This window comes from Sebastes fasciatus, chromosome 20, assembly GCF_043250625.1.
Source record: "Sebastes fasciatus isolate fSebFas1 chromosome 20, fSebFas1.pri, whole genome shotgun sequence".
Classification (NCBI taxonomy): domain Eukaryota; kingdom Metazoa; phylum Chordata; class Actinopteri; order Perciformes; family Sebastidae; genus Sebastes; species Sebastes fasciatus.
The window spans coordinates 1,970,709-1,985,579 of record NC_133814.1 but is presented as its reverse complement, the minus strand read 5'-3'; the positions used below and the strand labels follow the sequence as shown (position 1 = coordinate 1,985,579).

At 46.2% G+C, this 14,871-nt stretch overlaps 1 protein-coding gene across 6 annotated transcripts; it reads left to right on the top strand.

The window, feature by feature from the left end:
• Positions 1–2,699: 2,699 nt before the first annotated feature.
• On the top strand, positions 2,700–14,122 carry LOC141758426 (uncharacterized). 6 transcript variants are annotated; one of them, XM_074619840.1, is made up of 6 exons: positions 2,700–3,030; positions 5,026–7,757; positions 8,983–9,076; positions 9,482–9,534; positions 9,656–9,727; positions 11,700–14,122. In XM_074619840.1, exons 2-5 carry the CDS (start codon positions 5,031–5,033, stop codon positions 9,701–9,703), a joined length of 2,922 nt encoding a protein of 973 aa, XP_074475941.1. In that variant the 5' UTR covers positions 2,700–3,030; positions 5,026–5,030; the 3' UTR covers positions 9,704–9,727; positions 11,700–14,122. The 6 variants fall into 6 exon arrangements, with proteins under 6 accessions (XP_074475941.1, XP_074475944.1, XP_074475943.1 ...); XM_074619843.1 differs by having other exon boundaries at positions 2,705–3,030; positions 9,485–9,534; XM_074619842.1 differs by lacking the exon at positions 2,700–3,030 and adding an exon at positions 3,040–3,260.
• The last annotated feature ends 749 nt before the right edge of the window (positions 14,123–14,871 follow it).

Genomic DNA, 14,871 nt, shown 5'->3' with positions numbered 1-14,871 from the left:
GTAGCTGTCAGGTTTCATCCATAGAGCTGTCAGGACTGCCCGTCTACGTCGGCTGACAGGTTCATTCTCAACCTCTTTGGAAATTGTAGTTTGATAAAACAATCTTGATGCAAGGCCTTGCTTTTTCCAGAGCTTTTAACCATACATGGTCTTCTGACGGTTACTGAGCTTATGTCTCAACAGATCCATCTACATGACAACTGAGCAAAGTTCAGCTGATGAGGACCAGGTCGTATAGCATTGGGAAAAGCTTGTAAGTTCACCTTGAGTTGAGATTGTTTTGTCAAACTTCCCAAGGAGAATTTCATGCTTCATTTATGAAAATCAAATGTCCGACCCGGTCGTCTTTGCAGCGTGGACACGCCCTGCTCTCTCTGCCAGGCGTGCAGAGATTCTCCTCCTTCCTCCGCAGTAGTCGTGGTCTCGCAGGGCGATCGGCTCAGCGCGCTGCAACAACACACACTCGTGTTAGAATGAGAACTTCAACTGCACAATGTGAATTTCATTCTGAAATGTTCTGCAATAATTCAACTTTCTTCTAGAAAGTGGCATTACTGTCAGGGCGCGGCCTACAGGAGAGCCAGGGGGAGCTTACTGGCTCCTCTTGATAACACTTGAGCTCCCCTGAAAACAGGATTGTGAAATTTTCTCCTAAATATTGACAATATGCTATTTTTTGCCATGCATTTATATTTGCCTGCGTCTTCATCATCATGGATCATGCGTAAAATCAGACTATCATTGATCTTTGATTGGGCTGCACGGTGGTGCCTCACAGTAAGAGGGTCACAGGTTCAAACCCGAACCTTGGGGTCCTTCTGTGTGAATATTGCATGTTCTCCCCGTGTTAGCGTGGGTTTACTCCGGGTTCTCAGGTTACCTCCCACAGTCCAAAGACATGCAGGATAGGTTCATTGTTGACTCTCAATGTCCCGTAGGTGTGAATGTGAGTGTGAATGGTTGTCTGTCTCTATGTGTCAGCCCTGTGATAGTCTGGAGACCTGTCCAGGGTGTACCCCCCCTCCCCACCCCCGCCCCCCCCCCCCCCCCCCCCCCCGCCTTCACCCAATGTCAGCTGGGATCGGCTCCAGCACCCCAGTGACCCTGAATAGGATAAGCGCTTACAGATAATGAATGGATGGATGGATGGATTGCACCACCACTACCAGAATATCAAATAAAGTCAGTTTAAAAAAAAAAAAATGAAAGTACTTGGCTTCAGAGGGTCATGTGAAACATTCGACAACAGCAAATGTTTGCAAATTATTCAAATATATAGATTTTTTTAATTTATAAACTAGACACCAAATATTAGGGTCAATAAACTGAAGTGGAACAGATCCTACATAATGCCTCTCTGCTCCTGGTTTGACTTATCAAGTCACCCAGAGTTAAACAGTAACCCAATAACTATTATAACTAACTATTAACTACTAATTATTATTAAAAAAAGGAAAAATCCAGGGTTGGCCGACCTGGTGACACTATACATGCACTACATGCAACCGGCTGGGTCAAAGGGGAACAGAACTACAGGCTGGGTCAAAAGGGAACCAGAACTACAGGCTGGGTCAAAGGGAAAAAGAACAACAGGCTGGGTCGAAGGGGAACAGAACTACAGGATGGGTCAAAGGGAACCAGAACTACAGGCTGGGTCAAAGGGAACCAGAACAACAGGCTGGGTTAAAGGGAACCAGAACTACAGGCTGGGTCAAAGGGGAACAGAACAACAGGCTGGGTCAAAGGGAACCAGAACTACAGGCTGGGTCAAAGGAGAACAGAGCAACAGGCTGGGTCAAAGGGAACCAGAACTACAGGCTGGGTCAAAGGAGAACAGAGCAACAGGCTGGGTCAAAGGGAACCAGAACTACAGGCTGGGTCAAAGGGAACCAGAACTACAGGCTGGGTCAAAGGAGAACAGAGCAACAGGCTGGGTCAAAGGGAACCAGAACTACAGGCTGGGTCAAAGGGGAACAGAACTACAGGCTGGGTCAAAGGGAACCAGAACTACAGGCTGGGTCAAAGGAGAACAGAGCAACAGGCTGGGTCAAAGGGAACCAGAACTACAGGCTGGGTCAAAGGAGAACAGAGCAACAGGCTGGGTCAAAGGGAACCAGAACTACAGGCTGGGTCAAAGGGGAACAGAACAACAGGCTGGGTCAAAGGGAACCAGAACTACAGGCTGGGTCAAAGGGGAACAGAACAACAGGCTGGGTCAAAGGGAACCAGAACTACAGGCTGGGTCAAAGGGAACCAGAATAACAGGATGGGTCAAAGGGGAACAGAACAAGAGGCTGGGTCAAAGGGAACCAGAACTACAGGCTGGGTCAAAGGGAACCAGAACAACAGGCTAGGTCAAAGGGAACCAGAACTACAGGCTGTGTCAAAGGGGAACAGAACTACAGGCTGGGTCAAAGGGGAACAGAACAACAGGATGGGTCAAAGGGAACCAGAACTACAGGCTGGGTCAAAGGGGAACAGAACAATAGGCTGGGTCAAAGGGAACCAGAACTACAGGCTGGGTCAAAGGGGAACCAGAACTACAGGCTGGGTCAAAGGGGAACAGAACAACAGGCTGGGTCAAAGGGAACCAGAACTACAGGCTGGGTCAAAGGGAACCAGAACTACAGGCTGGGTCAAAGGGGAACAGAACTACAGGCTGCCCTCCTACTAACATTTAGAGGAATTAAGTTAAGTAATTTCCACCACTTTGATATATGGTGTAATTATACTTTTGTATGCGTATTATTTCAAATAAAAGAAGGAAAAACAGCGAAACGCATCCCTAATCGTTTTATTATGAAGGGGGCATCCGGAAGTTTGAGATTAGGCTCTAAACAACTTGACAGAGCTGCTCTCAGAGGGACGTTAGAGTGATCCTGGAGAGTGAGGATCTTTATCTAATGTGGAGCTGTGAGTCTCTGTAGTGTTAGTAGGTTAGTTATAGTAACGTTAGAGGAGTTGTTCAGAGAGATGCAGGCTGGGACCGACTCTTAACTGGACGTGTTTAAAGCGATCTCTCCTGTCCGGGTAAGTTGTGCTCCGCAGCGCAGCAGCAGCATTACTCCGCTCTGTCTTTGTCTCATCCACCGGGCCTTGCCCCTGATGCGTTCCGTTCTCGGAAACGGAGAGAGCGTGTCGCCAAACTCCACTAAAGTGATCCGCAATTTAACAATACTTTACTCCTCGTTGAGTTTTTAAATGTAGAAGAAAGCAGTTCACACTTCTTTGAACCGCCGAGACCCACTCTTCAATTCGGCGTGAGTGTGATACAGCAAAGAACTCCCTTTGAAACCACATTTAACATTTTAAAACTGGTTTGACCAACAAAGTTCCTGGGAGTCTCAACGTCTAGCGGGAGAACAATGTGGACCACTGAGCTGTAAAAGTTGACCTGCTGTGGTAATAATGAGTTCCATGGAGGAGTAGACGTTGCCGAACTCAAGAGAGGTCTCTATCGACCAGCAGGAGCTGTAAAGTCACGTTGTGTGGCTGCAGGACTTTCTGCCTTTAATGAAAATCACTTAAAGCTGCCGGATATTTGATGGAGTTCTGCGTACGGGAGTGTTCCCGGAGCTAAGCCGGGCCTAGCTAACGTCAAGGCCTATAGAAGGAGGCTGGGTCACGCGTCATCAACGCGTCATATCTGGGGGGTATGACACATGCGCAGTAAAATCTGGTCTGCACTCGCGGAAATTGAGCCAATCACAACGCACGACCGCAGCTTCAGTTACATTGCGCATGCGTCATACCCCGGTCTCCAAGACCCGTGACCCAGCCTCCTTCTATAGGCCTTGGCTAACGTTAGCTGTGGCTAGGCTAAGCTAACTCTGTTAGCAGCCCTGAGCTGTCAACGTTGGTGGTAAAGAAGAGTCAGCCGGTCTCCTGCTGTCTGGAGAGACATTAACCTTATCTACTGAACAGAACAACTTGATATCAGGAATATTCAAACATTATTGTAAGTTGGAAATGAGCCAACATGTAAATTGTGAGTTATGCTTTGTTCTCCAACAAGAACCCGTCAGTTAGCTAGTTAATGTTGTGACTTTAGTTAAATCAAGTTGAATGACACAGCAACAAAGTGATGACTCAAGTTGACGTAGCTTAGTGGTCAAAAGTAGTTAAACTATGACCTTGAGTTCTTAGAAAAGAGTGCTCACTAATGTTAAAAATATCGTTAAAGGGACTGTTTGTAAGAATCAGAAATGTCTTGTTAACAGCGACACCTGTGGCTGTTAAGTCAACTAAAGTCAGCGTCCTGTTGCTCGCGCTTGTGCTCGCTCTACATAGACATGAACGAGCATCACTCAACACAGTGAGGCGACACACGTCAGCTAAAACCACAATATCACTCTATATTTCAGCTGCTTGGCAGTAATGTTAGCTGACCAGACGAAGGTCTCTCCATGAATCAATGCTGATCCTAGTGTTGGCTTTTCCTGCCTCAGCCTCCCGACCGCGGCCGGAGGGAACAGGGGAGACACCGGAGTTTTGGTCGGAGACGATAACGTTTCTCTCTGCGGAGCCCCGTCACTTCACAAGACACGGGAAACCTCTGTTGGTCTGGAGGAGCTGCAGCAGTTATTTCTGCACAAACGTCCACTGTACATTCACTAGATATTCTCAGAGCTAAACTAACTCTTCTGCAGTGTGGAGTGTGCGCGCATGCACGTGAGAGGTGGAGCGAGAGTGCGAGTGAGAACGAGTGAAGGCCGGCAGAGGAGCAGAGTACAGCAGAGACTCCGGCCCTGGAGACCAAAGATACGGTCTCCCCCGCGTCCTCGGACCGCGGCCAACACTGTTTAACAGACGGGCTTCACTAGATACAGATACTAGATACTAGTTTATGTGGGAGTCTGAGTCTGAACAGTGTAGCCACAGCCAAGCGCGCATGGGATACTGACCCGCAATGATTTATACGTGTAACAAGTTACAAACAGTCCCTTTAAATGTAATGCTTCCTCTCAGACAGAACTCATTCTTATAAGCTGCACCACTTTCTGTTCTCCTCTCCATCCGTTGCAGTTGTTATGGAGCAGCCACCTGGGAACGTAGATGATCTCCAGCCTCAAGACCTGTCCACCTCCAGCGTCCCCTCTATGATCAACCTGACCAGGAAAAGCGAGGTCCTCAACAGCCCGTCCCTCGATGCCTTGCGGATGGTCAAGAGCCCCGGCTGGTACCCAAACTCTGGGACCGGGGACCCCGAATTACCCTTCTCAGAGACGGGCTCCTCAGACGCCACTCTCCAATCAGGGGATCCGGTTCAACCAGACAACGCCTTCTCCCACACTACAGTCACCCTGTCCTACGTGAGCAGGTCTCACGTCTTCTCTGCTCACGACTCCCTGTCTCGGCCTCTGTATGGTGTGCCACCTATTAGCAAGTTGTCCCTCCACCCTCCTTGTGACTCAGATAAAGGGCTCGGGGAGACCGCCTATGCACTGAACCAGCATTACTTGGAGCAGGTTGATGGGCCCATGGACCTCGGCTATCAGACGGACCTCTTTCAGTCATTGTCTCAGGCTCAGGTGGGACCAGAGAGTGATGGGGGAGTATGTCTAATGCAGGAGCCTCAGGAGTTCAATGGTGGAGTCATTTCCAGCAACGGGGATATGGATGTAAAAGGCGCAGAGGAACACGTCCTTTCTCTAGGAAAGTGTGGGGGTTTGGAAAATGGACAGGGTGATAGCTGTTGTAGTTCAGGAGTATGTGCTGAATCCTCACCGGAGTCACTCACCCCGGTCACGGGGGAGGATGAGGAGAGGGGCGGATCCGAGGTGCTCTTTGTCATGTCTAAGAAACCGGACCCAGCGGCCGTTCTGGACAGCCCGGCTGCTAGAGACCTGTGTTCACTAAGCAGGGAGTACATCAGTCCTCTGGAGGACCCCGTCTCCCCCTCCGCTACCTCACTGGACAATGTGGAAGATGTGTTCATCCTGCCTCAGGCCTCCAGCTCACCCAGCGGCGACAACTCGTATCTAGAGGCAACCGATGAGGTCGTGTGGGACAGCCTGACGACAGAGGGGGCCATTCAGCCGGGCTCTGGCATCAGCGATAGCACCACGAGGTTAGATTCAACCGCAGAAAATAAGCAGCCTGTCCACAGACGGAAGGCTGTGCTGGAGCCTCTGATCGACTTGACGGATGATGTTTGTGTGTCAGATGTTTCAGAAAACAAACCCAAAACCATCATCCCTCACATGAACGGAAATGCTAAGGCACCACAGAGAAAGAAACTGCCAGCGCGATCCGGCAGAGGGATGCGGTTGGAGGCTATAGTTATGAACATAAATTCAAGTAGGTATAAAGTGTCGGGATGCATACGAACCAATAAGAAAGCAACAGCTTCCCAGACGACAGCTAAGTTAGCCAGTCCTAAGAGGAATGCCACCCTGTCGGGAGGAAAAAGGAAAAGCAGAGCGAAAGCGCCCCTCTCAGTGAAAACAAGGAGACAAAAAGCAATGAAAAGGGGTAAAACTAATAACATGAACACTCACCGTTACAAAGACTCTACCTCTGATTCTGCAATCAATAATACTAAAAAGTCTAATAGCAGCACACCTCCAAAAAGTCCTCCGTCTTCTGTGCACAAGAAGTCAAAGAAGGAGCCAGAGGATGTTACACAGCCTGCATGCTCGGCACAGACTAGCCCTGTGAAGTCAAAGAGGAAACCCTCATCACAGTCACGACCTCAGAACAAAAACTCAAAGGAGCCAGAGCATCTTTCTCACCCCGACCTCTCAGTGGAAATTCATATGGCAAGATGTTCCCCGCCACCACCACCACCACCACCACCACCACCACCATCATCATCATCATCAAAATCTCCAAAGAAAAGCCGAGGAAAAGGCAAGGCTACAGGTAGCAAAACACCTGCCAAGACGAAGGGAGCTGCTACCACCAAGACGAAGGGGGCTGCTACCGCCAAGACGAAGGGGGCTGCTACCGCCAAGAGGAGGCAAAGGAAACACAAATGGAGCCTGTCCTCCTCCATGTTCGCCCCCAAGGAGCCCGAGATCAGGTTGAAGTACGTCAACTTCAAGGTGGAGAAAAGGGACATTAGGTTAGACAGTTTCTCTCCGTTCATCCGCATGGAACGACAGCAGTCCTCGTCATCACTGTGTACTGTAGTCAACTACCCCGAGGAGGTGAGGACGCAACACAAGAAGGGCCAGCAGCCTCACCACTGTGGCTTCAATTCTGCAGTTGTACCCAGCACTTCCTGTCTGCAGCTGGGCCGGGCGTCCATGCACAGCCAGCACCAGCGAGCTCTCGTCTGCTGCCTGTGTGGACAGGCGGCCAACGCCATGGACTTGGGGGACCTCCACGGTCCCTATTACCCCGAAGGGTACCAGCCGAGCACCAAAAGACCAGCCAGCATGTCGCATCTCAAAGAGAACGGGGAGGAATACAGCGACTCTGACTCTTCGTCCTGCAGTGTCAGAGGCAGGGGGAGGAAGGGTGCCGTTGCACCCGCAGCGTGGCCCCTCAGGCCAGGAGCTCCGCTGAAGCAGAAGGGCCTCCTGGAGAGCCACCGGTGGACAGCTGACGGTACTGGCCGCCCTGCAGCTAAGCGGGCTCGGTTTGACGGCGCCTCTGCTGATGTGGAGGACTGGTACAGCCCCCCCGTGCTGCCTCTGGAGCCCTGTGAATACTGGCTCCACGAAGACTGCGGCATCTGGTCCACCGGCGTGTTCCTCGTGAAGGGCAAAGTCTACGGACTGGAGGAGGCTGTCAAGGTGGCCCAGGAGACGGTAAACTGCACCCATCTTTAACCCATAATATCAATATGTTGTTACACAACTCCACATGGAGATGTGAGTGATATGATGGAGCTGATAATGAACAAAACATCAAGGATGATGATGCATTAATAGTCCGTCTGTTTACTTACTGGTTTTGTAGGCCTCTAGAATACTAATAGTTTGGATGTGTTATCAAATCAAAGCATGAGTAAGCATATGTAATTGACAATTATGTCAGTTAGGAAAAATATTGGAAATTATTCATGCAGACAGACAACATGGAGACATTCATTTGGGCCTCATTCACAGAAATGTTCTTACATTGCGCACAATTAAGTGCACATGTAAAATTACTGTCAGATTCATGACACGTGTGCACTGGCCAATTTTTGTTGTTACCACGTGCTCATAATAGTGATAGAGATGCACCGATCTGACTTTTTCAGTCCCGATACCGATAGCGATACCTGAGCTTCAGCCGATACGGAGTACCGATCTGATAACAGTGTTTAATTTATAAGCTGTATGCCTCCCTGAGTGGAAGTGACTGAGGTCATTCTGTTATGTGTAAGGTAACATCAGGCTGGACTGAACTGAATAAATCACCGATACCCGTTCCAGCTATTTGAGTCAGTATCGGCCCGATATCTGATCCGGTAGCTTTTATAAGAGTTGATCTTTTATTTCAAACATAACCTGCTCCAGGGCAGATACGTAACCATGGCGACCACTGTCATAGGAACCCTGAAGTTACCTCACTAACCCCAAATCCTGCTTCGTATTACAGGCCACTGCTCTTTAAAAACTGAGGTCTGCGATGACACCGCTGCTCCAGAGCAGCTCTCTGCATCATGTACCAGTTCTGTAGTTTCTGCCGACATTGTCAGATCTAATATAATTTTTTTTGTCCATTCTAACATGTTTGTCTCATGTTTTCATCATAATGATGAATGTAAGACATTTCTATGCAATAATGATCAATAAGGACTTTGAAGAAATGCTAATATGTTAATAAGGTGTCCATGGCTCCTCTGATTCTTAAACATTCATGAGTTGAATTATCTAACTTCAAGGCCAGAGAGTTGCCTGATTGCTATATAGATACAGCCTTTAGGTTTGAAGTTCACAGAAAGATCTTGAAGTGAGCTTCCCTAGTGTGCTGCTTTTCTAGAGCAAACTCAGCATAGATCATAGATCAGGGGTTCAATCCTTTTTTATTATCTGCTGTGTTTAGATGTGTTCGGCGTGCAGAGACCTGGGAGCTACACTGGGCTGCTTCTTCAAAGTCTGTCCCAACAAGTACCACTACAGGTGTGCTCTGGAGTCAGGTTAGTGCTGCTCTCTGCCCTCCGTCTCCACACATCACACGGGAACAAAGTACATTACTTATCCATGTGCAGGTTTACAGGTACAGTGTGCTATTTTTCACTGGTTATGTATTTAATCTTAAAGGGTCACTTCACCCAATGTATTTCAAGTGGCATCTAGCCATGCTGTTGGTTCTGGTTTTATTTGTCCAGGTTTAGATTCTTGTATTGTAACATTGTTAGAATAGTATGTTGAATACACCCACGACTGTGTGAGTTAATGTGTATTGGCTTGTAAATGGCTCTTTTGTGAAGTGCGTCTGGCTGTTATCACTTCCTCCAGGCCTGAACCTGCACGTGTGGGCGGTTGAACCGTTCGGATGAATCCGTGTGGCATCTTTAACTCCTGTTCTCTCCTTGTTCTAGCAGACTGTGTACTCATCGAAGACAATTTTTCCATGAAGTGTAAAAGGCACAAGGTGAGAAATAACTGCACTAGTGTGTTTCTGCTATTCTACACCTAGCTGTCTGCTGTTTGAAAGATCTCACGTGTGACTGTATTGTCAGCTAAATATTTTGTGATTCCTCATCCATCCTCAGAACAAGACATTCAAAGCCCCTCCAGGGAACCGATGGGATGACAGTTGACAAAGTTAGCAGAAACCTCATAAGGTTAGTAAATACCTGCTCATGTCCATGTCCTCGGCAGCCTCAGAGGAAGTTGTGTTAAGTTCAAGAAAATGAATCGGTCTCCAAAGCAGTGTCAAGTAGACATTGGAGGCATGAGGGTCTAATAAAAGATACTGATGAGTTGTGTTATGAGAAGTGTTGGAGATTTTTGGAGCTCAACCCGTACTAGGAGCTAGGGGCTGGAAAAAAATCGATTCACCTATGTATCGCAATTTTTTTTTTTTAGATTGTTTTTTTTAAATGCCAGAATCAGTATATTTGCTTCATTCAAGTCTATGTGGAGGTAGAAGGAAGTTACCGCTTTTATAGTTATAGACTGAATAATGTGACGTAGGGATGCTCATTTTGAAAAAAATTCTTAAGCGATGACCGTCCCTCGTTAACCGATTATTAACCGTTAACCGACAAGATTAGTGCCTCGTACCAGCTGTAAGAGAACAACAGATATTGGTTGACGGAAGTCCCCAGTTCACCGTCCGGGAGCGTTAACTTAGCAGCTACGATGCTGCGTGTAGTGTCAAGATGCAGCCACTTTCCCAGTAAAAGTCTCCACCACACATTTAGTTTAGTTTATCAGGTTGTCAGCTGTGTGTCTGTCCGGCGTAACTTTAACGAGTGTCCAACAAACAGTGTGTGTATTTGTGCTACGTTAGCAGCTCTAGCATTGCCGGAGGCTTCGTGCTCGCCGCCGCCACACGTAGTCTACGTAACTTTAGCGTAACTACGTCTACGGAACTTTAGCGAGTTTCCAACAGACCGTATGTGTGTGTGTTGGTGGTGAGTGTGAGGTTGTTGGTGGCGTTCTAGTTGTGAACGTAGGTGTAGCAGTGTGTGTACAGTTTGTTGGTGAATAAATGCTACAAAACTACAACTCCTCCGCTCAAGCGAGCCAGAGACCAGAGCCGACTTCCTGTATCCTGTAACTCCGGCTCCGCCTCTTAAGGTGGGCTGTTAAGGTGGACCAGCTTTTCTCCTTAAAGTGACGAGCCGCTCCTCTGAGCCGCTCAGCTTTTGAGTTAATTATTAACTTTTCTTTTAACCGATGGCGTTAATCGGTTAAAATGCTTAATGTCGGTTAACGGTTAAACGGTTAATTATACATACATGCTGAAAATCAACCATTTTTACTGGATTCATTTAGATATTTTCCAAGATAAAAGTCCCTAGAAGTGTATGATTCAACTTTTTCCCATGGTCTAGTGTTAAGAAAAATCGCAATAAATTGTAATATCAAACACAATTCTTAAAAATCGCAATACATATCGAATCGGCACCCAAGTATCGTGATAGAGTTGAATCGGGAGACAGGTAAATCGTCCCAGCCCTAGTAGAGACTCAAAGTCAGGATTTCTCAGCCTCAGCTGCTTCAGTTTGACCATGCTTTTGAACTTTATGGAAGTGCAATGCTAAATTGCTATAGGCCCTGTCATAGCAGGGTGCAGGTGAAGCAGTCTGTCACTGAAAGCTATTTAACAACGCACAGGGGGAGCAGCGCCTTTTGTAGTCCATCTTCAGAACATTGTAGTTTCACCACAGCAGACCCGCATCACTTACACCTGCCGTCGCATCATAATTACGGAGTCTAGTGAAAGAGCAGTCGGATTCTCTGAACACCACGGTTGTCTTTTCCTAACTCCTTCTGAATCCTCCTTCTCATCTTTCCTTGACCTCATGATGTTTTCCATCAAGGTCAAGGATAAGCGGTTAAGAAAAGACATTAGGACGTCATTTTTTTACTTTTCGACCGCAGCCTCTGTCTCTTTATTCTGTTTGCCGATGGTTGCGGTGACTGCAGCTGGTCATTACAGAAATAAATATGTGCCATAGTGTCTTTTTATTTTTTTAATCAGCAAGTATTCGAGCCGAGGCAGCGCTTTCTCCTCCAGAACAAGAAGAAATGTGTTCAGATGAATTCATCACTTTGAAATATGTTTTTTTCTTTTTATTCATCCAGACATTCACATGCAACATTCTGCAGGGGCTCTCCTTCCCCTTCTGCTGGTAACCATGGCAACTGTGGACCAGGGTTCTTCTGACTGACAGCTAGCACCCGTAAACCTTAACTTCACCCTCTGCTCTTCAACTGCACTGTTAACCCCCGACGCCCCTGACGCTGTGTGGCCGGAGGCGCCCGGTCGCCGAAACCTCGCTCGGTCCAGTCTGACGGTACTCGAGACAACGGACGCCAACAACACCCTCAGACTGGGGACACAAAGTAATATGCTGAATTTATCATTCGTGTTTTCACTCTGTAGTTATTTATATGGATTTGTTTTGTTCCTGGATTAAATATGAATAACAATCAAAGATATTTAATTTTTTAAAGATTTTGTAAAATATTAGATTATATTTGGTTTATTTATTCCCGGAGTTTCCTTATTGGCTTCTTTAGCAGTTATCAGAGAGGTTTGATTGTGTGTTTTTAAGTTATTAGTAATCAATGTTGAGATATGAAGCCAGTCAAGGAGATCTGTCCCAGAACAACCTGACTGGATGCTGTCAACACAACAGGGTTCCATAAGAAACAGAACACCTCGCAAAAGGCAAGTCTCTAATCCACCCGAACAACGCTTGCACTAACTGTTGGGCCCAGTTGATGTTATCTAGAGGACTGAACCGTGTGTGTTCGAATGTATTCTCCCCATGTGAGGGTTTTTTGCAGAAAGCACTTTGGAGTGACACTGAACATGTCTGGTCTTCTGCTCCGGCTGCAGTATTACCTTCCTTCCTTCAGATTCACCCGTGCAGCTCTCTGAGGTTCACAGGTCATCCAGCCGTGAGGATGAGACCTTGTGATTTTGATTTGGTTTAAAGCACTTTGGCCTCCCACTTTAGGCTCGGAGAATTTAAACGTGCCCGTAAATCAGTTGCTATCTTAATGGAATTTCAAGGCGATTTCTTTGGAGTCCTGTAAGGAGATAATAAATGAAGAAGTAAAGGGATTCCTTTTTAAATGCGAGTCATCTGCTGTTTACTTGGATTTCTCCCTGGAGCTGCAAAAAAAAAGATTACATTTTCTGAATTTTGCAGCGCAGTATTCACATTGCTTTGAGTGTACCTTCAGCAAAAGAACACTCGGCTTCACCTGGGTCACTCAAGTTTACAAAGGATGTGTGTTTGCAGATTTCTATGCTGACATTGAGAATCTTTGGTTTCTATTATTAATCTCAATTTGAATAGAAATGATTCAGGAAAGATTCCTGATCGTGTTCTTCTGCGATTTTTCTTTTCTTGACTTGGGCCTAAACGGTGAATTTCCATCAGAATCTTTCTGAAAAAAGCCTTATCTGATGTACAAGAGGTATATACAGTTTTCTCACTAGCTATGACAAATCAGTGGATGTACATCACCTTTCTTTGGATATCTTGATGACTGAAGGCAGCTTGCATGCAACTTTTTCTGCTGCGGACTTCATTGTTCTTGATACCTGGGGGGGCACGGTAGGCCGATTCCTAATGAATCCTTTCCACCACGCAGGTACATACCGAGTCTCTGTGGGACTTGTGTTAACCGTGTATGAGATTAGTATGAGTACTTGTTGAATCAGGTGCTGAGGTCAGGGCTTTGGTCTGTCAGCCGGCCTGTTTGTTTTGGAGAGAAGTCTCTATGTGGTCAGTGTTGGTGTAATGTCTCTGTGTTCTTCTGCATAGCGCCATCAGGGGCAGCGTTGTGCTGCCTGAGACCAGAGTGTGAGCTCCACGGCTCCGTGTTAACGGATGTCCACACTGGGTCGGCTCTGCTTGGTGTCTCACCAGCAGCAGCAGCAGGACACAACACACACACAAAACTCCTTATCCCGGAGCACCAGGCCTATTTCATTTGTGCCATGCTTATGTTTTGTGTATTTAATTTTTCTCTGCTATAGTTATCAATTAAAGGCCCTTGTTCGCATTGTACCAAATACAGATTTTGGAATATGTTTTATTCTTACAAAATGTTTGGTTTTAATAATAAAAAGTCTGTTAATCTCAGGGCTGGATCTCAGATATTCTAATGATTTACATTTCATTTTGTGATTTTTGTTTTCAGTTTTTTGAGCTTGTTGTGTTAACCCTGCATTGACTGGAGGACCGATACATGTAGCAGGATGTGATCATATCAGATGCAAACTTGTCTGTCTTGGTACACACTACTCATCACATTCCAACGCCTCCTCCTCCTCCTCCTCCTCCTCCTCCTCCTCCTCCTCCTCCTCCTCCATGTGTGTGTGTGTGTCTGTGCTATGGTGTTTTTAGGTTTAACATGGGGACTAGGACTGCCAACTCATGTCACTTTTTTCATGGTCTTTATTTTATGGTTTCTTTTTGTACCGTCTTGCCCACCTCTCGGAGCATCAGAGGTCATGTAATTGTCAAAAATAAATATTTTGTTCAACATTGTGGTTTTCTGTGATAGATTTGTGTTTTTGGGTGACTGGTGGCAATTTTCTTCATTTGATGAAAATATTTTTAAATAGATTTTCTGATAATATTGTTTAATGTTGAATAGAAATGACTGAATAAGGCAAAATGGAAAAACTTAAAATATGAATAGTAATGCATATACATATATGAACCAATAAATTATGAAATAATTCAACAGTTTATTAAAACTATTATACTAGTAATTATATTTAAAGTGGCTCTATAAGTATTTTTATTAGCTGCAGTGGGTAGAAATGGAGCAATATAATTAATATATTATTTTTATGAAACGTTCACTATATCCTGACAGTAGTGCATGAGACAGGTAATCTGGAAAATCATGTTCCTCCAGTGTCCTCCGGTGCTCCTAACGGTATCTGCAAGATTTCACAGATCGGAGGAAAACAAGCAGTAAGAGCTGATCTGGATTCTGCCGTCCAGGTGCCTTCTATGAGAGCCAGCTGTCAATCACTCGCTAACTCCGACCAAACGGTCAAACTAGGCAGCGCTGATCAAATATGAATCAATATTCTGTTACTGTAATGTCTATTTCTCTCCTCACATGTTCTCAGAATCATCTTATAGTGTACTGTTTAGCTGTAAAATGAGAAAGTTTGTGACCCGGCAGCCATGTTGAGATCTATTGGGGAAATACCAAGCACCGCCCACCAGCCGGAGCACAGCCAATAGGAACACTCTCTCTCTCTGAAATGACCTGTGAT